At 42.6% G+C, this 23,457-nt stretch overlaps 1 protein-coding gene across 1 annotated transcript in view; it reads right to left on the bottom strand.

Annotated features, from left to right (window-relative positions):
* Positions 1 to 23,457, bottom strand: part of CACNG2 (calcium voltage-gated channel auxiliary subunit gamma 2) — a 122,009-nt gene that overhangs the window by 8,812 nt on the left and 89,740 nt on the right. The window contains exon 2 of the mRNA XM_035128090.2: positions 9,118 to 9,201. Coding sequence (XP_034983981.1) covers positions 9,118 to 9,201 — 84 coding nt within the window. The remainder of the gene's footprint in view (positions 1 to 9,117; positions 9,202 to 23,457) is intronic.

Here is a 23,457-nt window from a genome sequence, read left to right as displayed (position 1 = left end):
GCAATACTGTGACATGTGCTGTGATACAAGGAGGTAAAGAAGCTCACAGGATACATTTTCGAAAAAGCAAACTGTTAGAAGCAAGTAGCTTTGTTTCTTGGGAGGAATACTGTGATTGTAAGGCAAATTGTCATGTTTGGTCACTCTGACTTAAGGATAGGTTATCTCACATTTGGGACTTTTTTGTTTACAAAGACGAACTCATGGCTACTCAATGAAGTTGAATGTTAGAAGATTCGGGGCAGACGTGAGAAAATACTTCTTCGCCCTGAGCATACCTGAAGTATGGAATTCATTCCTATAAGGTGTAGTGATGGTAACCAACCTGGATGGCTTTAAAAGAGGATTGGACAAATTCATGGAAGATAATGCTGTCAATGACCTGCTATTAGCCATGATGGTTATGATCTGCCTCCATTGTGGGAGGAAGTAAGTCTCTGAATACCAGTTGCTGGCTTTTAGACAGTTTTGCAATAAAAGCATTACTTGTACACTTGAATCAAGTTGTACCACTCTGAATATTATACTGAAAAAAGCATGAAATAGACAAACACCCTGGGTTATCCCCATATGTGAGTCTTTGGGCCTGCTTTGTATCAGGGGAGCTTTGGAATTTGTGCCCTCTCTTGCCTTTCATTTGGTCCCTTTCCCTTGCTTTGCCAGGCAATTCTTTTTTCCACCTGATTCATCAGCTGTTTGGCTGTTTTGCTTAAGAATATATGAATGTTGTGTAAATGCCCCAAACACAAATCAAACACAAGGCAGCAGGAGGAAAGTAAACACTTCATTTATAAAGGACAGGTACTCAAATCTTGGATCAGCTTTTATACATTCCCTACAGGTTACATTTTACTACCACTACCACTGCAACAATACATGCATTTTAGTGCCAACACATTGCTAGTTGCTGTGGAAAACATGGCAGTAATCCTGTCCAGATCCAAAAGATCTTAAACCTGTATTAGATGGGCTAGAGAAACATCTCTCGCCTTTCCCAGTTTCCTGGCTATGTTTCAGAGATGGTGGTATGCTATACTAATGACTTCAGGAAAACACTAATGAGATTTAATGGTGGGGAATGACAGCAAATGCCAGGAGATGCTTGCCATCAGAGGATGCCCTACATACGGAGGGACCTTTTAAGAATACCATAGGTGTGTGCCACTATTTTCCTTCTCCCGCTGCCCCCCATACATTGCTAATTAGTCCAGCACAAAAGCAACAACAGAGAATTGTGGCAGCAGCACAAAGCCTCTTCTGGACCAGTTTTATTTGACTGTCTGGGAAAGGACCACCGTTCAGAATATATTATGCAGAAGCAAGCCTAATGATTGCAAACTATACTCAATTTGCATGATGCACTGCAATTACGTTCAGTCATGCAGCCCTGAATATTTGTGCCCACCCACCCTATATAAGCTTTTCTTTCACTAGAAGGATAGAGAAAATTAAACTCTTTGTCCTAGGTAGTTTGTATTGTGAGCTTACTTCCTGCAATGTGTATGAATGTGTGAAACTGATCTCCGAAGCAAGGGGGACTGTGTTCATTGATTGCATAGTTCCATAGAAATATGTAGGCATTCTCTGATGAAGGTTCAAAAATTATAGGCATTACATAGGGTGGCCAGATGAAAAAAAAGAACCCTACTTCTGCAAGCTACACCTGCTGAAATTTCCTATTCTACACAACTATTAAAGATGCAGGAGCTCCACCCCCCCTTTTCACCATAGCTGCCAAGTTTTCCCTTTTCTCGCGAGGAAGCCTATTCAGCATAAGGGAAAATCCCTTAAAATAAGGGATAACTTGGCAGCTATGCTTTTCACCTGTCCCCACCCTTAGGTTACATACAGCTGCAACCAAGGGTGCAAAAGCCTTGGCCTCTTTTTCACCTGGCCATCCTATCAGCAGGTCTTTAATTTCTAACATTTATAGGGAAAGTTTTCCATGCCTTGTTCTCCTATCTGGGTTTCCTCTGTTCTAGCATGAAGGGGTGGAGTGGATGGAAGGATATTCCAGTAGGGTTTCCAGCTTTTGAACTTTTCTCTTCAACAGCAATTTTGATGTGGCACAATGAGCAGATGGCAACGTTTAGCTCCTTGTCACATAAACATACAGCTGTTGAGTTCTGCATGTCACATCTCTGTTCAAAGCACAGGAGCAGACTAGATTGCATTTGTTGTTGTTGATGCTGTTGTTGTGAGTGGTTTTTTTAAAAAGAAAACATTTTTGCCTAGTTGCCAACCTTACGAATGAACCATTGCTGTTGCTATTCCACAGGCACATGATCTTCCCCCATTCAAAAAGATTAAAAACTGGAAACCAAAACTACGTAATCAGACATGTCCATTGTATGAAGTGGACTGTGAATAAATGTCTTTGGAGGTATATAACTACTTTTTAGCAACTCTGTGCGTAAAGATGACAAGCTTGCTTGACTGATGGCAATTTAAAGATGTAACCACTATAAAATATTGTATAGGTTGACAGTCTTGCTCAGCACTAATGCTCCAACGCTGACCCCAAATCTATGACGGGGGCCCTGGCAATACAACTAGCTAGGCTTCCGGCTATAAAATGACAAGGCACGAGCATGAGCCCTGCTGTTGGAAAGCAGATCTGAGAAGGTGCAGCCACAGCTCTAATAGGGGTGAAGGTGGAGCCAAGACAGCCTGTTCTTCTAGCTTTGCAGATAAACGGTCTCAAAAAGGACCCGGCACCCTCATTCTAATTCTGTGTGCAACTTGAATCCAGGCTGCCCCCCAAAGCCAAGGTGGAGTTGTGGTTGGAGTATCAGATCTAAGACTGGGATGCAAATCTCAACTCAGCTTTGAAGCATGTAGGTTGTCACTACTTCTCAGCATAGCCTACCTTACAGAGTTGTTGTGAGGCAAAAAATGGGCAGCGGCGGATTACGCACAATGCCTTGAGCACCTTGTAGGAAAGTGGGGATGTAAGGGTAATAAATAAATAAATGCAAGCCGTGCCGCTTTTCTCATCACTGCAGCCCTTGATCAGTTTTCCTGCCTGTCCTGTTAAAGACGCAAACTTTCCCCCAGTAATTTCCCCCAAATCTTCTTTACCTATGCACACAGCTTGCGAAAATTTCTCAAGAGACAGTGCCCAGTGATTTGACTCAGCGGCGTATCTAGTTGCTCGGGTGCCCAGGGCGGGGGCGGGGCAAGCCAGGGCAGAGCACGCTGTGTGGGACCTCTGTAGAGTCTGCAAGCCCCACGTTGCCGTTTCGGGCAGCGTGGAGCCTGCAGGTGCCCGAGCCACTGCGTCACTCCACAGGAGAGATGTATGGCTTGGGCGCACTGCAGGCCAGGCCCCGCGGTCACCCCCTCAGTGATGACACCCGGGGCGGACCACACCCTCATCCCTACACCACTGATTTGACTAACACAGAGATTTGGGACTTGTGGCCATTCAGATGTTGTGGGGCTCCAACTCCCACCAGCCTCAGCCAGAACGGCCAATGGTCTAGGATGATGGGAACTGTAGTCCAGCATCATCTGAAGGGTTCTAGGTTCCTTACCCTGGGCCTCATCCCTTTTCGTTTGGCCCAGTATAGGGCAAATAGTTCTCCTCTTGGCAGCTTTGCCATTGGGTCTGGGGTCAACTTCTTATAGCTGTGGTTGGGGGCACAGGACACTGAGAGGCAGAGACCAGATCACTAAGCAGGTAGGCAAGCAAGGCCCCAAGATGGAGCAGATAACACAAGTGCTTTCTATGGTTTTCTGCAGAACATCTGCTTGGTGACACATATGGAGAACTACACTCAAAGTGCATGCTTCTAGCAAGGTGCTTTCTGGTAACACAGCACTCAAGAGGAGCAACAAGTTACCCCAGGGATCACCATAAGCACACTGCTTTGAAAGTGCATCTTGTACTTGTCATGCGCAGACAACACAATGCATGCCTAAATTTATCACTTCTGGATCCTGCAGTTTCTCCAAGCTGCTCCGGCTATCATTTCTTCCATTTTATCTTCACAGGTTAGAAATAAGAATTTTCTGAAGCCACCCCAAAGCTTCCTAGCTGAGTGGGGATTAACCAAATCTTTCTGGTCCAAATCCATCACTCTATCCACTACAGCTGTCTCATCTCATGCATTCCCCCCCCCCCAACTTCAGTCTTTGCCACCAGTGAGAAGATTCTCCGAGTCAAGACTGTTTTTTTATCTTGTATATGGCTTTGACACCATCTGCAGGGCCTGAAAAGCAGCATGTTGATAATAATATAGATGGAATAAGATTACTCTTAGTTGCACTGTATCCTGAAATGAATACATTTGAATACCCCAGCACCTTAGTAACTAACCAAGGTAATTACCTGAGACCTCACCTATAACAAATGACCCCAGAATACCTACTTGCACAATTTTGAAAATCCATATGAAGGCTATTTAGACTCCTTGTGTTAACTGTGAAGTCTATAACCTCTGCCCCTGTTACTTAATCCATGATGGAAGTAAAGCCCCAAAGACAAGGGCTTGCACTTATTCTTGCATTTATTTAATTGTATTATTAAACATATTCTTAAAGTAGAGATAGTAAGATACTTCACATGGCCATGCCTTGAGACTCATAAGGAGATTTTAGCCTTTACTATTCCATTCTGTAAGTTTTGAGGTAGGAAAGTCGGCTTGCAAGACTGTTGATTTGAGCTGTCCCTCAGCGCAGCTCAGATACTGTGCTATAACACTTACTACAGTTCAGATGTGAAGCTTTGCACTTTCCAGTGCAGCTCAGCTTCTTGTCAGCTAATTAGCATGTGGTAGAGTCAGTCAACACTAGGAATGGAGGAGGAATATTGACAGCACTGAATCAGAACACAACTCCTGAATGGGTCATGCACTTCTCTATATTTTGCAATGCTCAAAAATTATGCACAAAATATGCATTTTATGGTTAAAGAGTGCTTTGAAAAGAATGGGAAAATGTGTATTTGGGGGAAATGCATACAAAAATGCACACAGTAATGCATATAATAACACATACAATTTTAATGTGAACCTTTCATGTATTTTTTTTTAAAAACTACACAAAATGGGACAGAATGGACCTCTGCTTGAGTCCCAGTGAAATAGGACTGACTCAGGCTAATTTGCCCATACCACTGCCATCTCCAGGTTTGGAGGAGCTCTTGGTCAAGATGTTATTCTTCCTGCGATCACTACCATCCATTCACTTGCCTTATCCGTGTGAGTCTAAGCCACATCACTGGTGAGAGGGAGAAAGCTCCTCTTTCTTATAGTTCCTGATGCTACTCACTTGCCTGGATAGGGCAGGTAGAATAGGCAGTGACAGCAAGCCCAGGTTGCTCTGGGGGACCATTGTAGATCCCCTGCTGGAATGTAGACGGTACCTGAGGATGCTAACTCCCTAACACCAGCCTTGCCAATTATTCAAAACAAAGAACAAGGTGGACCCCATAGACAGAAGCCATGCTTGCTAACTGCCTTGCTCAATCAGACCACAAACTCATCTAGTCCATAATTCTGTTAGCAACAGCAGCCAGGTCTTGGGGAAGTTCATACAGAGAATATGAAGGTGACAGCCTTCCACTTTTGCTTCTCTCCAACCTTTGGCATCCAGAGATACACTGCCTCTAAACACTCGTGTTCTATTTAGTTAAGAGCTTGTTGTTAGTGCTTGTGATTTGATTGAGGGCCAAGCTACACATTACACCACAGCCACATATAATGTTAGCTCAGTGGCCCCTTCTCCATTGCAAAGCGGGCTCAGGAAGGAGAGAAGCAGCAGGGAAAACTCCCTCTGAAATTCCCTCCAGTTGCTCTCATTCTCAAGAGCTCTGAACCTTCCCAAAGTGTTTTGCAGGGACAGTCAGGTTAACATTGGCTTGGTTCAAATGCTACAGTAAGCCAAGCTCCCCTGACTATATGAGTGTATTGACTTTCAGTGAGTGGCAGCCATTTTGCTCCTCCATGGGCTTTTGGGATAGGGTGGGATAGCAAGTCAAGGCTTGGGTTTGTGTATTGTCCAAGCCCAGTATCATGGTTAAGGTATCTCCTCATTAACCATGACCTGTAACTATAGATTAAACCTTGGCTACAGATTATAGTTAAGGATGAGAAACCTTAACCTTAATTTTGCGTTTGGACAACATGCTAAGCTAAATCCTAGCTCAGCTGCCACAAATCTAAAATGACCAAAGCTACTATCTCCTCCTTGGAAGCCAGGAAGTTTGCGCTAAGCTATGGTTTTGCTTGGTGTGATGCACATTCATGGCCATTATATGAGGCTGAAGTGTAACGAGTAGTTTGGCCTGTAAGTGGTGACATACAGGAGTTCTAGATGACTTCGGTAGCCCATATTGGCTTCATTAGGGCCTTCTCGGTAGTGGCACCCACCCTGTGGAACACCCTCCCATCAGATGTCAAGGAAATAAACAACTTATCTGACTTAGAAGACATCTGAAGGCAGCCCTGTCTAGGGAGGTTTTTTATTGTTGGATGTTTTATTGTGCTTTTAATTCTGTTGGGAGCCACCCAGAGTGGCTGGGGAAACCCAGCCAGATGTGCAGGGTATAAATAAATAAATAAATAAATAAATAATAATAATAATTAGTCATGTTCTGCCCTTACTCAGATAAGTGATGGACTGTGCTTTTACCTCCTTTCCCCAGATAGCCACCTTAAGAATGATTTTAAAATATGTTTACATTTTGCTGTGCCAATAGCTTTAGAATCAGCACATCTTGGGATGGGATGCATCCTTATGGCAGTCATGTGCTCTTGGGCTGCTTGCATATGAAGTATATATTCAGTATATCCTGATCTGCTTTCACAGAATTTGTGTGGCGGTTATATGATGTTGCTGTCAGGTGGCTGTTACTTTGCACATTGTACTATAGTTTTCTCATTGCATTTTTCTCATTGCAAAAAGATCATTTAAGAAAAAGGAAGTTGATTTATTGAACAAGAGCAGGGTAGTGTCATTGCTGTTCATAGCACTGTACCCAAATTATTTGTGGTGTGTTATGAAGGTGTGTTTAATTGCATGGACATATGCAATTTGAAGGCATTAAGACACCTCTTTTCTGGCTGTTCTCTCTCTCTCTCTCTCTCTCTCTCTCTCTCTCTCTCTCTCTCATATGTCATGATTATAATTTGTTTTAAACTTTTCGAATTTTGAATTTTATATTGCTGTAATACACCATTGGGACTTTCTCATGATGGGTGGGAAATAAATATAATAATGATTAATAATAATATCTTGACATCAACGTGAATGGGTGAGAGATTGGTGCAACAGTCTAGAAGTGACCTTTGCTGGCACATTTGCTAGGTGTGCAAGAAGTGGATAAAAGCAGATCTTTTCATCACAAGAAGGAGAAAATAAAGAGAGAAAGAAATGCAGCTTCATATGTCTCGTAACATCTAGTGTGGCCCTGTGTTGTTGCCATCAATGATCTATCTACTATGCTCCTAATATCTCTTTCCTTGGTGGCTACTGTCTGTCTAGACCCCATCAGTATATAGCCAGGAGAAAATACAAGCATTGAAAATCTCAAACATCTGCAACATCAACAGTGACCTAGTAGTTGGTACACCTTCCTAGGCCTATCTCTGACATCTCTGACAAAGGGTTGGAAATACCCCCTGTCTGAAACCCTGGATTGCTGCTGACAGTCAGTGTAGACAATACTGTGTTAGATGGGCAAATGGTCTGGCTTAGTGTAAGGCAGCTTCCTGTGTTTTATGTTCAGATGGTTTCCTGTTTCACAGACGGCAACCCAAGGACTACAAATATTGTCTTTAAAGCCAATTCCCATGTGACTTTCTCAATGTGGGCACATAGTTTAAAACCATATTTAAATGGCAAAACTACCAATGTGGTACCATCCGTTCCAAAGGGCATCCCTGAATTAAAGACAAAGGGAGTGATTAGGAAAGAATATTCCCCCACATGTTCACTGCAGGGAAACCTGGTTATTATAATAATCAATCTAATCTAATCTAAATCTAATCAGTTTGACCAAACTGCGGGAGGCAGTGCAAGACAGGAGTGCATGGCGTGCTATGGTCCATGGGGTCACGAAGAGTCGGACACGACTAAACGACTAAACAACAACAACAACAATCTAATCTAATCTAATCTAATAATATACACCAGAGTCCATTTTATCTCTACAATTCTATGTGTGCCATTCACAATGGTAAGCATTAAGCATACATTTTGCAATTTAAATTCTGGTTCTTTTTTGAACCCAAATTAAAAAAGTAGTGTATGCATAGTCTTTGAGCTTATTCCCCTCCAGTTTCCCTTGCCTGATGTCCCTGCACCTTTCTTTGTTGATTTCCAAGACTGCTGGTGTCTCAATCTTAATGCATGTTCCCCGTTTGGGATACTGGCAGTCCCCATAAGCGGAGGATGCACAGGACACGTGAAACTCCCAAAGGGAAAAGACTAGTTGGTCCATTAGGGCAAATGGGGCACTGCCCTATCAGCTTCAGTCTGCTTTCAAACACCCCCTGCCTGCCTACCTTCTTACACGCATCCCATACTGGCTCTCTGTTTCCTCCTCCTCAGTCTCAGCGTTGCTTTGTAAAACTTAACAGGGAGGAGGTTGGGGACAAAACTAAAATTATGCAGTTAGCTCTCCCTTTCATTGGCTCTGGCTGCACCTGCTGCTGGTCTGCCTACTTTCTGCCCAACCAGCCCCATCCCAGGCCACCACACAAAGTAGCTTAATGACGCTGACTTATGCTGCATGCAGCTGGAAGGTATCAGCAGCGAAAAGTGCTTTCTTTCCACATGGGTAAAGTATGTTTTTTTTGATAGCGCTATATGCAAAGCACGGCAACATTTTGCATCTATTTTACTATTTAGTCAAAACAAAACAAAACAAGGACAGTGTGTGCAAGAGAACTGGGAGAAGCATGAGATGGAATCTTTGGCTGAGCTTTTCAAGGCAGACACACAGACAGTCTGAGAGGTGCAATGCTCTGGTTTCCACAGTTTGCCTCACCCAGCGTGTCCGTCCTCAAGGGAATGAGCTTTGCATAAATGTCATCAGCAGAGAATGAAGGGCACGCAGCGCCAGGCACACATGATCATCAGCTCAAAGGAAAAAGTAAGCTGCAGACTTACGGAGGAAATATTCTGCTGTGTCGGCTTCATACTCTGTGTCCTCGAGGAAGTGATCGATTTGCTTACACAGACCTTTAAAATTCCCTACAATACAAGAGAGGAAACAACAAATGAGAACATCAGGAACCCAGGCAACAGCTCCTTTTCTGTCCGTTCTGTTTTCTTTCCAAAGGCCTTTCCCGAAGATGGTGTGCAAATAAAGATTCACTGCAACAAATGAATAACGATTCATTTGTTGCAGTGAATCCAGACACTTTTAGCCCTCTTGGTACATTTCTGCAGCAATTCAAACTGCAATGCTCTGTGGTTGAGAAAATGTGGTTCTCCTCTCCTGCCCCTCTATATAAGTGTTTGCATTGCAATGATTAATAGTGTGGAGGGAGATTATACAAGTGCCATGGTCACCTACTGGATAATGCCCATGACATCACTCTCCCGAGCCTGTGCCATTTTGTGAACATTAAATTAACATTCTGTCTTTTGTTAGTAAATTAAAGGCTGAGTGCTCCCCACTGTTGTATTCATGTGTCGCTCAGTCAGTCACCCATTTTAAAACTAGCAAACAAAACCACAAATACAATTTCCTGCAGAATTGTATAACAGTTTAAAAACATTTGTTCCACTTTTCTTTTGTTCCATTGTTTTTCATTTTTAAATCTTTAAGGCCTTGGACCTTGCCTCTAGTACCAGGGCACACATCTTCACTGAAGGTTTAAAAGCTAATAATAATAATAATAATAATAATAATAATAATGCTTTAGATGATGTGTGCCGTCATCTATATCTACCCAAACACCCACATACGTATCACATTTACACAAACTGAGAGCAATATGCTTCCACCCACACCTGCTTAAGCATACTTGCTGGTACAATACAAACATTCTTTTGCACAGATATGCACGTTCTATATATTCATATGCAGAGCAGTGAAATATATGGCCTACTTTTCTAGCAACCGGAAAAGGAGCTCTTTTCGAAATGTTCTGTAATGGACTGCAGGCTTTCATTGTAAACAACAACACTGTTTTCTGAACATGCCAGCTATTATTGAGAGAGCACATTATGCGCACAAAGAGGAACCTCCCCATAAATGTGTCTCCAAATGTACAATCCCATAGTTGATGCAGATATTCCAGGGTTTGGCATTAGGGCTGTCCAGTGAGGTAGACACTCACCATGCCCAAATCTCTGATGAACGATGCCAACATCTACCGCTTCTGCCACTGCCATGCACAATCTGTGCAAACAATGTTCTAGCTATTTCCCTCTGTCCACCAGTAGCATGGATTTCAGTGTTGCAGCTGCTTTGATGTAGAATTCATCTGTGTCTTAAGATGCTCTAACAGTATCCTCTTTTCTGATTTACACTCAAGACTTTTTGTTTACCCATGCCTTTTAATTATTGTCCACTGATATTAATTGTAACTGTATTATGGTGAGGGGGTGCTCTGTGGCTACCATTGTTTCTGCCTACTTGCCCTTTTAGCTCAGAGAGCAACTTCTAGAAAAAAACTTGGGAGGGAGCTTTCTGGCCTTTTTTGGTTGAGGCATAAATGATGGGCATAGAGTGGTGTTGCTAAGTATTTGTTTGTTTGTTTGTTTGTTTGTTTAACAGCTTACCTTTTTCTCCAGGGGGATAAAAGTGGTGTATATGGTTCTCCCTCTCCTCCTTTAATCCCAACAACAATCCCTTGTGAGGTAGGTTAGGATGAGAGGCATTGACTGGCCCAAGATCACCCAAGTGGGGATATGAACCCTGGTTTCCCAGGTCCTAGGCTGACATTCTAACCACTACACCGCCATCAGCTTTGGGGCTACTTTTGGATGTGAACTTATTGGATATTTTTACTTTATGCATAAGTGAACTTTATGCTCACATTATGTTGATATATATTAAGTGAACTGTTTGTTAATTTTTAAAATGTCATGTTGTAGTGCTATTATACTTTTTATTACACACTGTTCTTGTACTATTGTATATAGATTCCCCCCCCCCATGAACATGGCAAATGCAGCAGCTAGATAAATTGACCCATCTGTGGTGGACTTGCCCACGCACCCACACTTTTTCTGGACTAAAATATTTCGTGAAACAGAACAAAACATAAATCAAACCACTGCTTTGGACCCCCCCCCCAAAACCATCCTGTTATCTCTATGTATGAACCAGAAGCACAGGATCTCATTCAGAAAGATCTTATCACTCATCTCATGACAGCTGCAAGATTCACCCTAGAAAATTTCTTTTGGAGATTGTTAAACACAATTTGATGGAAGCCTGGTTCACTCAACTACGGGATATAATCCTTATGGGGGTGGGGGTGGGGAATCAACTAACAAACCACACACAAAAAAGGAATAATAAAAATGAAGATAGCTTTTACAGTGGAACCTCGGTTTATGAACACCTCGGTTTATGAATTTTTGGTTTATGAACGCCACGGACCCATCTGGAACGGATTAATTCATTTTCCATTACTTTCAATGGGAAAGTTTGCTTCAGTTTATGAACGCTTCAGTTTATGAACAGACTTCCGGAACCAATTACACCCATGCTTCAGTTTATGAACGCTTCAGTTTAAGTACTCCGCGGACCCGTCTGGAACGGATTAATTCACTTTCCATTACTTTCAATGGGAAAGTTCACTTCAGTTTATGAACGCTTCAGTTTATGAACAGACTTCCGGAACCAATTGTGTTCATAAACCGAGGTACTACTGTACTTAACTTGGTTCAGTTTTATTTCACATGCTATTCAAGCAGAACATGGGTATAGTCGACCTTATTTTGTGCTTCCGCAAATGTTAAAAAAAGAGGAAAGGAAAGAACAAAAAGGGTTGCGTTGGTGCAAAGGAAATCACCTGAGCTGAGTGATGGGCTGCAGCAAAATGAATGGCTTGCCTGGTGTAGCAATTTAAAGTGGCCTCCAGGTGGCAGGTGTTTTATATGCACCAACCCATCCTCAAGTGCTCTGAGGAGGCTGGTGGCCATTTTGTAGGATTGACAGTTGAGAACAGCTGTGACTGAAGTGTTCAGCTTATGCTCCGCTGGCCAAACAATAAATGAGTTTTTAAATGGTATGTGACACCAACACTGAATCATGGTTACTGAAACCTAGCTAACTTCCCTCTATCCTGACTCAGCATTCATCATTGGTGAGCCACACATAGATTTTCCTTCCCCAATTATTTTGTACCATCTCTACTTGGTCTTCTGTTTCCCCCCTGCATTAACTATATATCCAGAATTCTGAACTGTTTGTCTAGGGCCAAGTTGTGTTTCCCATGTAACACCACACATTTTGAACATGTATTGGTGGAGCCATCATTACGTCTCACCTGGCTCCTTCTTTGCTGGTGCAGTGACCTATAGAGGTCATTGAAGGTCGTACAGAATTTTTTTTGCAGCATAGTTAGGAACTGAATTCAAACTTTCCAAATATTGCACCAACACACCAACCGGAATATAAGAAAAACCTGCTGGATCAGGCCAATGGCCCATCTAGACAAGCATTTTGTTCCAACAGTGGCCGACCAGATGCTTGTAGGAAACCTGCAGGCAGTGCATTTCTCCTAATTTTCACATTTCTGTATGCAATTTTGCATGGTATTTGCATTTTTTAAAAGCAATTCACCCCTGATAGAACACATTTTTTTTGTTCACAATGGTCACTGATATATGTACAGTCATACCTCGGTTTAAGTACGCCTCGGTTTGAGTATTTTCAGTTTAAGTACTCCGCGGACCTGTCTGGAACGGATTAATCCACTTTCCATTACTTTTAATGGGAAAGTTCGCTTCAGGTTAAGTACGCTTCATGTTAAGTACAGACTTCCAGAACCAATTGTGTTTGTAAACTGAGGTACCACTGTATTCACATTCTTGGTTTAGAGGACTGCACTGACAAATTTGGAGAAATGCAAATTTCAGAGAAGAGATGTGCTTTGGTAAATCTGCATTAAAATCTGCATTAAAATTCCCTATTTACCTGAATCTAATGCTCACCTTTTTTGGCCAAATTACATTGCAAAAATTAAGGTGTGCATTAGATTCGATGGCACATTTACATTCACCAGCAAATCCTTGTTTTGTTTTGTTTCAAGGTTCTGAAAATTAACTCAAGTAAATACGGTACATTTCCACATCAGCATGTGAATTATCTAAACCGTCACTCTTCATCAGCATTGCTATATGATTTTTCCTAATATACACTTCTGTATGCAAATTTATCTTCTGCGCAATTTTGCAAAGCAATTTCCCCCAATATAACACGTATTTTAGTGTTGTTTTCATGAATACATGCCTTTTAATGTACACTTTGCCTCAGTATATGGATTTGTGCACACATTATGTGGCTCGAGAACTGCTTTGCAAAATTCAGAGAAGTGCAAAGTTCAAAGGATGGCGGCGTTTTGGTTCTCATGTTGTTCTGGAAAGTACAAATTAGGTAGGTTTGCCTTTAAATCAAATTTCTCTACAACCCCCCCCCCCTAGTCATGGGGTCAAATAGGAAGGCTTCAATTATGATTATGGTATATTGAAAATAACACTTTAGGAACAGTCACATGTCATATAAGGATGTGGAAGGCACGATGCCTTGAGAAAGTTATCTCCCAGTTATTAAATAGAACTTTGGAAGAGCAAAGGAAAAGATGAATAACAAAAAACCGGGGCTTTTGTCTTTTGCAACTATTTTGTAGCATCTCCAACATCTGCAGGTAGTGCCAGGTGAAAACTCCTCCTGAAACCCTGGAAAGGTACTGCCAATCAGTGTAAACAATACTGAGCTAGATGGATCAATGGTCTAACTTTGTACATGGCGGTTTCCTCTGTCCCTAACTCTTCAAGACCTAGGTTTTAGTTTTCCTTGGTTCTGGTTATTGCTGCCACTAGCTTTGCTTCACCACAAGTTGTGTGATGATATAGCAGCAATGCCAGAACACCACGGACAGAGCCATAAATACATATCCATTGTTTGATTACTCAGCATTTGATGATCTGCAGCTGAACTGCTTTTATTTGAAACATATCATCACTTGAAGTGATTTAAGGAATACAGATGTGAAGGAGGTGATCCAAACAGAACTAAGATAGATAGATAGATAGATCCAAATAGAACCAAGGAGTTAAGTACTGTGGATAAGACGTTAGTAATGACAAACTCGAGCTTGATTATATCACAAACGGAAAACAAAAATAGTCGATAAGACATCATTTTTTTTTGGCTCTGTTCCTCCCTTTGCCCAAACAGGTAATTCAAATCAGGAGAGGAGAGCTGAGCATGTCCAAACCCCGGGATTCTGGGCTGTCGCACCCAGAGAAGCCAGGAGTCTTTATGCCAACTTCATTTGAATTCAAACAAGTCAAGAAACAGTAGGAGGTCAGATACAGTTCAAATTCTACAACCACAAAAGGCAAGTGTTGAGATTCTTAAGACTGTTGGAAGAAAGTGTACAGGAATTAAGTAGACCCCAAGGGATGGGTTTGAAGGCACACAAGTCCATCAGCTAAGCAGTTCTTGATGGGAACCACCTGGGAACAACACATGTACCACCTTGGGTTCCACGATGGAAGAAAAGCAGGATATAAATGTTAGAAAATGAATGAATGAACGAATAAAAACAAGGAAGACAAATTCAGTGTGTAACCAGGTTCTCTCTCTCTCTCTCTCTGTCTCTCTCTCATCTATCTTTATCTGTCTATCTATCTATCTATCTATCTATCATCTATCTATCTATCTAATCTATCTATCTATCTCTATCTATCTATCTATCTATCTATCTATCTATCTATCTATCTATCTATCTATCTATCTATCATCTATCTATCTGTCTGTCATCTATCTTATCTATCCTACCTACCTACCTACCTATCTATCTATCTATCTATCTATCTATCTATCTATCTATCTATCATCTATCTATCTATGGTATCTATCTATCATCTTTCATCTATCTCCTCTGGAGTTCTTTCAAGCAGTCTTCAAAATCTCAGTCCTAGCTCGCGGTGGTTGTAGAACTTGAACTGCATCTCATTTGCTCCCTTGAGTAAATCATAAGGAAGGCCTTGACAAGTTAGTTATTAAGTTCTACTTTTCCCAAGGGTAGAGCTGTTATCCTATTCCTTAGAAACTCTGGCAGTATTTTCCATTTTCTATGATACTCTAACCTGGTACGTTATTGGGTGATGTTGCTGCAGGCTGACAAATAAAGGAAGTATTCTTCCTCAAAGGCAGCCACTGTAAATGTGTTCAAGGTAGCTGTAAAAGCTATTGTTAAGATTACATGACATATTTCATTATTTAACAGCCTTTGCTGCCCACATGGTGCATCATAGACAGCTGAAATAAATTAACCAATGTTTGCTTGCTTGGGTGCTTTGAAAAAAAGCCCTTTGTAAGACTTTCACAGCCCAATCCTTCAGAAGTTTCTTCAAAAAGAAGTTCCAATAAGTTTAGTGCAGCTTGCTTCCAGATAGATGTGCAATAGGGTGATGACTTTTTTATAACCTCATTTCCCTGTATCATAATTTGCTGAGCTTTCCTTAAAGATTAGATAAAATCTAATGTTCAAAGAGATTTGATAAAAAAACTTCACACACAAAATGATTTAAAAAAATTTATTTATCAGTTTTTTGACCATTTTTGAAGTCACTGTAAGCAGATATAAAATTGAACCCAAGCTTTAGAGTCACATATATACAACATTATATAGGGTCATCAAACACACAAGGAAGCCTTTTTTAGCTGCAGTAACAGTATAGACGCTGCTAGAGGACGATGTTTTGCTACCTCTCCTGTAGGTTCTTTTCCCAGCATGCCAAGCAGGGTCTTCTGGCTGAGTTTTGAGGTCCCCAAAAGGGGCTTTTACCTTGTGCAGGTGTGACATCTGTATACCCTATCTTGCTAAGAACACTCCCCATTGTGGAATGTGGTGTTGTGTCCAAATTTGATACGAAATATATATAGAATTGTTAATACAATTTTATGAAATGGTAAAACGGCATACAAAATTTTTTAATAACGGTTTGTGCGTAACCTTTTAAAGTATTTCAATGGAATATACCTCATTTTAGTCATTAATAGGCAAAAGTTCATCCATCTGTGCTACAGGAAATAATTTTTGAGAAAAAGTCATCACCCTAATGTGCAAAGCAGGCAGCTGCAGCCTAATTTTATACACAATTGCTTGGATACAAGTCCTTGCTTGGAAAGAAGCTCAGGGTACAGTATCCAGTTTGCATACAGAAGGTCCCAGGTTCAATCCAAGCAGGACTGGGAAAGACCCCTGCCTGAAGAGCTGCTGCCAGTCAGTACAGTACAGACTTGATCTAGATGTACCAATGGTCTGACTCAGTGTAAGGCAGCCTCCTGTGCTTTATAGTGGATGGTAGATTTCTCTTTGAGCAATGGAAAAACAGTTATAGCATCTTGTTCCTTGGCAATTTTCCAGAACAGGGTTGACAGACATATTTCAGAGGTATGTTAGGTATTGGGTGTCGTGTCCTAAGACACAGGGTTGAACAAGGTGACTCACTGGGTCCTTTTCACTTCTAAGAGGCAGCTCACCAAGTAGGGTGGACAGGACTTCTGTGCCTTTAATTGCCCTGCTCTCTTTTGAGTCTGGAAACCTTTAAGTTTCAAACCCACCTCATGTGTTTATGAAAATATTAAGATTTGAAGCAGCTCCATGATCATTTTAAAATACTTGTACACTGAATGTACAGGCAACGACCAATTTGCATGCCTCTGATATGCGCACGGCCACGTGTGCACGTTGTGGCAACCCAGAAGTGGCCAGAAGAGGGGGCAGAATGGGGCAGAGCTTGGCTTATGCATGCTCCTCAGTTGTGCACAATGACTTGAGACGCAACCTCCACACAAAATAGGGGTTGCATGCACACTACGAAAGAGAAAAAGAATCACACAATGTATTCATCAAGCTAGTGCAGCAATGTCCACAAAAAGGGACTGGGCTCTTTCTTATTTGCTCCTCTGCTTTCGGCACATTCCCGCACTAGTTGTATGAGCCCAATAAAGACAACACCATGTGGGGTGGGTGGCTCTCAAAAGATGACTTCCATGGAATTGTGGAGTAAGTTCTTCATTATGTTCACCACAAACACAACCTAGCTTCTGTCGTGAGGTTTCCTCTCTGAGTTCCAGGCACTCCCTCCTCAGCTACAAAGAGCAAGCCCTCTGTTGGAGTGGTATCACTAGTCTTAAAGGGTTGCTATCACCATATGCGGGTGGCACTGTGGTCTAAACCACAGAGCCTAGGGCTTGCAAAATCAGAAGGTCGGCGGTTTGAATCCCCATGACGGGGAGAGCTCCCATTGTCTGTCCCAGCTCCTGCCAACCTAGCAGTTCAAAAGCACATCAAAGTGCAAGTAGATAAATAGGTACCACTCTGGAGGGAAGGTAAATGGCATTTCCATGTGCTGCTCTGGTTCACCAGAAGCGGCTAAGTCATGCTGGCCACATGACCCAGAAGCTGCCTGCGGACAAATGCTGGCTCCCTTGGCCAGTAAAGTGAGATGAGCACTGCAACCCCAGAGTCATCCGTGACTGGACTTAACGGCAGGGCCGTCTTAAGCATGTCGGGTGCCCTGGCGCCATGGTGCGGAGATCGCTCCGGCACCCCTCGCCCCGTTTCTTGCCATGGCTGCTGAGTAGGCGCAGCGCGGCTCCAGCACGCGACGCCCCCTGGCGCCCTGCGCCACCCAGCCTTCCCTTAGAGCTGGCCCTGCTTAACGGTCAGGGGTCCCCTTTACCTTTTATCACCATATGCAGTACAGTGGTACCTCGGTTTACAAACACAATTGGTTCTGGAAGTCTGTACTTAACCTGAAGCGTACTTAACCTGAAGTGAGCTTTCCCATTGAAAGTAAGGGAAAGTGGATTAATCCGTTCCAGACGGTCCGTGGAGTACTTAACCTGAAGCATACTTAACCTGAAGTGAACTTTCCCATTGAAAGTAATGGAAAATGGATTAATCCGTTCCAGACAGGTCCACGGAGCACTTAAACTGAAAATTCTCAAACCGAGGCGTATTTAAACCGAGGTATGACTATGATACATTCTCCCAGGCTGTAGCTCCTTTCCTCACTGCTTTAAAAAAGCCAAAACCCCTTTGAAGATTACCATTGCCCCAAAATATAGATCTGCAGTAACCACGTGACCAAGCCTAGCAACTGTCTTGTTTTACTTTTGATTTCTTTTTGCAGCAGTTTCTGTCTTTTGGCAAGGATTCTTTTCTTTTTTTTAATACCCATGTTTTAATAGTCAGAAAAGTTACAAATAAAAAAAACCAGATCTCCAGCTGACCGCTTACAGCTTTACTTTTTTATCATTTATATAGTGCTTATAGTTTTTACAGTATTTGAAGTGCTAAGTACTTGGTAATGTAGCCTCAGAGTAAAGCTGTGCTCCACTGGTTTTTACCTAGCACAAATGACATCAAAGTGGAAATCGAAAAAGAAACATACTTTAAAGCTAACTGAGGGAAGTTGGTTTTTGTTTTTGTTTGCAGATAGTACTGGGGGGGAAAAACCTATAGAACCTTGAAAAAAAGATTGTAGAAATTTGCTTTTTGCCACCAAAGCTCACTGCAGACAAAATGTTCAGCTCAGCACAGTTTACCCACCCTGAGGCTGGACCTGGCTACACTACAAGTGAAGTGGTTCTAAGAGCACACAGATTCAAACAGGTTTACAACTGATTTATTTTACTGTCATTGTTTCTCACAGAAGAATCTGGAAACTATAATTTTATGGAAGTGCTGAGAATTCTATGTTAGAGACACCTGGATTTTGTGCAGACCTACAATTCCCAAAGTTTGTTGGTTAGTCAAACCCAGGGGTGTAGGAAGGTGGGGGCGGATCGCCCTGGGTGCCCTCACTGGGGGGGGTGACATTTGGCATGCCGCCCGCCTGTGACTCCCAAGCCTACCCTGAGCCATTGGGGTAAGGGGGGGAGCTGTGCTGCTTTGCTGGCGGCATCCCCCCTCCCCCTTCATTTTGACAGCTTGGGGGAGGCTTGGGAGTCACGGGCGGGCAGCGTGCCGAATGTATGCCATGGTTGGCTCACTCTGCCCCCATGGTTGGCTTGCTCTGCCCCCAGCTGCAGGGCGCGCACACCTCTCTGGGCACCCGAGCGGCTATCCCGCGCCTGAGAGGGCACCCTCCACACCACGTCCCCCCTCGAGAGCGTGCCTGCCCTGAGCAGTGCGGGCATATGCTCTGCCACTGGTCGAACCCATTTGAAACCGGCCTACGACATTTGTTGTGTTGCGATGGCAAGATCACAGATAGGGACGGGCACATCTGTCAATTTCACTTTCTGTCAGTTTCTCCTTTTTCCCAATCTTGGGTCCCATCCGCAATATAGAATTCAAGCAGTATCATGCCACTCTGAACAGTCATGGCTTCCCCAAAAGAATCCCGGGAGGTGCGGTTTGTTAAGGGTGATGGAGAGTGGCTGGGGCGGCCCAGCCACATGGGTGGCGTATAAATATTAAAATTATTATTATCAAATCATTAAAGCTAAAGGTAAAGTGACCGACTCTGGGGTTGCACGCTCATCTCGTATTATTGGCCAAGGGAGCCGGCGTACAGCTTCCAGGTCATGTGGCCAGCATGACAAAGCCACTTCTGGCGAACCAGAGCAGCACACGGAAACGCCGTTTACCTTCCCGCTGTAATGGTCCCTATTTATCTACTTGCACTTTGACATGCTTTCAAACTGCTAGGTTGGCAGGAGCTGGGACCGAGCAACGGGAGCTCACCCCGTCGCAGGGATTCAAACCGCCGACCTTCTGATCAGCAAGCCCTAGGCTCTGCGGTTTAACCCACAGCGCCACCTGCGTCCCTATCAAATCATTAGGAGAAGCTTATTCCACTCACAGAACTACAACTTCCAGAGTTCCCAGAGAAGAGGGATTGATTGTTAAACCACTCTGAGAACTCTACTTTTGCGAGGGGAGTCTGGGTCTCCTAACAACTCGCAGCACCTGTAACAAACTACAGCTCCCAATATTCTTTGGGGGACGCCATGGCTGATTAATGTGGCGTGATACTGCTTTAAATGTGTAGTGCAGATGGGGCCTGTGTCACAGCAAGAGTTTTTGCTGCCCTAAGTAAATTTAAAATGTGTGCCCCCCCCCGTTCTGTGAAGTATCGCAGTAGCACGTCCAGTGGGCTCCCTGCTTGTCGTTAGCAGGCTAGCATTAAAAAAATCTAGTCAGCTTTTACTGTATGATCTGCTGCTTTCAATTTTTAATGAGTTTTTAGTTTTCTACTGCTGCTTATTAATATTTCAATGACTGCCATTTGACAGTTATTGTTGATTTATTGCAGGACTGGCGTATGAGGTTTGAGGAGGCCTTTGACGAACTGCCCTCTGATGTCAGTGGGTTGTAGGCACAAGGTGTGCTATTTGGCGCCCTAGGCAAGGCTAACTACTTGCACCTCCTGCTCCAAAACTGGCTAACTTCAAATTCCAAAAACAAGTGTCTTGTAGGAAAAATGAAAAGCAGAAAATGTAAAACTGCTACATTTATTTTAAATTGCAAGGATAAGTAACACAACACTCTTTGATTATCTTTCTCAGGTACAAAAGAATATATTTTAGCACACAAATCATTTTGAAAAATCATGCGAATGGTGACGCTAAAATGCAGGCCTCTTAAAAAGTTCAGTTTCAGGCACATCTAAACCTCACTTTGCGTGCCTTCTTTGGAAATTTTGTCACCAGTTTCTTCAGGTCAAGTGCTGATGCTTGGGCATGTTTGGTTGATATACTTGCCAAGCCAACCTTGTTGAGTGTATGTAAGTTTTTCCTTTGAGAAACTGTTCACCACTCACCACTGAAACTGGAAGTGTGAGAAGGATCCTTAAAGCAACAGGAACATTGGACACATTACTCACTAGTTCTTGTTGTAGTATGAAGTATAGTTCTAGCTCAGGCATCCCCAAACTGCGGCCCTCCAGATGTTTTGGCCTACAACTCCCATGATCTCTAGCTAACAGGACCAGTGGTCAGAGAAGATGGGAATTGTAGTCCAAAACATCTGGAGGGCCAAAGTTTGGGGATGCCTGTTCTAGCTCCTTTGCAAACTCGGTAGTATCTATCAAAACTTGTTGAAAACCCTCATCATATCTGCAGCCCACAAAGTAAATCTTGGTAACTTGCAAATGACATGTAGCTGAACTTAAATGTTTCCTTCTTTTGCAGTACCTTGTTTTTAAGATGGTTGTACCATATAAGAAGGGATACCACAAACTTGAACTTACAAATTGCATCAGCAAGGGCCTGAGCTTCGATTTGGAAAGTATTTCCAGATAAACCTTTTAGGCTTGTGCCATCAAAGATTACTATGAAAGCATTGTATATACTACCAAATGATACCTCGGCGATTTCAAAGCATTGATTCGGCTATCCCATCTTGTTTTGCTCAATGGTTTAACAGTTATGCCTAAGTCTGATACATGGCTAGTTAGAACTTGCCAATACTAAGCCAGTTCAGAAAAATAATTATAGAGTTATTGAACCTAATTGAAGAAACTAGTTGCTTCCAGACAACACTTAGCAGCACCATTGACTACCAAGTTTAAAGAGTGCTTAATGCATTGCAGCGCACAAAAAAGGCACATGAGTTTAGTCCAGGAGCCTCTTTTGTATGCCATTTTCTTTGCTTTTCACATTACTCCCATTGTCATAACCTCAGATTCTTAATTGGTAATCCCATTTGCTCAAGCTGTCCAAATAAAGTTTTTTATCATAAAGGTACCTGTAGTCTCCTTTAGTGGAACAAATCCCACAAATTGTCCTCTTATGATAACCTCAGGCTCAGACGTCTCAATATCTCATGGTTTGATTACATCAATATAACATAACATACAATCATTGTTATTTGTTCAATATGACTAACATCAGGTGTGCAGTCCAGAATAATTGAGTAGTATCTGCTTGCGCTAAATTTTTCTGCATTGTGGCATCTGCTAGAAGCTGTTTAAGCTCGTTTTGGATATATTTTCCTTGATAGTCAACCATTGTTTCTTGAGCTTTACTCTGTGCAAATGTTCGTTCATGATGGGATAAAAAAAAGGGCTAGATATTCTACAAACCTAGAAGAACCCTTCTTACTTTGCTCCTTAGTTTTCTGCCTTTTGCTTGTGGTACTGAGCTCCAGATGGCCATTTTTTAATCAGCCATAGCTCACTAGAAAAATGAATACATTTTCTAAATAAGATTAAGATGTGACTGTAAGATTTAAAATTAAGTGCACTTTCACTTTTTATGTATGCATGTGTGTGTGTGTGTGTGTGTGTGTGTGTGTGTATATATATATATATTTAGAGAGAGAGAGATATTTATTAAACTGTGCCCCTCAAAAATCAGTGCTGCACCCTAGGTAGCTGCCTAGTTGACCTAATGAAAGCACCAGCCCTGGCTATGAGCTACCATTTTAAATTTCCCAAACTGCCCTTTCCAAGCCAGTCCATGCTTTAAAGCTCCATGTCCAAGCACACCCTCTTTTTGCTCCGGGGCTTTCCCTGTGAAAACCTGCTCTTTAAAGCGGAATTGGAGCAAATGGCAATCCTCGGAAAACCCAAATTGCTGTTTGCTCCGATCCAGCATTAAAGAGAAGGTTTTCATGGGGAAAGCTCTGGAGTGAAAAAAGGAGGGTACTCAGACATGGAGCTTTAAAGTACGGGCCTGTGTCTGGAAACAGCAGGGTAAAAGATAAGTGTGGATAAGCCCTTAGTTGACTGCTAGGCCCAGGGGTGTAGCATGCGTTGCCAGTGCCCGGGGCTGCATGGAAGGGTGGGTGAGAGGGAAGTGGACAGAGTAAGCATGTGCATTCAACTGCCTAATGGCATCTGCACCACACAGGAGATTGTAGCCACAGAGATTAGAAAATAAGAGTAATTCTGTTTTCTGGAGAGGTCACTTCCTGGTTCGCATGGAGAAGCCGTTTTCAATGGAGCCCAGCAACAATTCTGCACCTGTGCACTTCCCCCCCCCCCATGTTACACCACTGCTGCCACCCTTTATGCCTTGACCAAGCTGATTAACTAAACAGAGGAATACTGGAAGCTGCCTTGTACTGAGCACAGGTCTGAGTGGGTTTATGCTTGTCCTGTGCTTCCTACCGTGTTTCTCATATTATAAGACATGTCTTATATTTATTTTTTCCTCAAAAAAACACACTATGGCTTATTTTCAAGGGATGTCTTATTTTTTTCTTCCTTCTCCTGCTGCGGCCGGCATTGCTGCTGCACCTATCACTATGTCTTATTTTCGGGGTATGGCTTATATTCCTTGAATGCTTAAAA

The sequence above is a fragment of the Zootoca vivipara genome, chromosome 10 (assembly GCF_963506605.1).
Source record: "Zootoca vivipara chromosome 10, rZooViv1.1, whole genome shotgun sequence".
In the NCBI taxonomy this organism is placed as follows: Eukaryota; Metazoa; Chordata; class Lepidosauria; order Squamata; family Lacertidae; genus Zootoca; species Zootoca vivipara.
This window is presented reverse-complemented; position numbering and strand designations above follow the sequence as displayed.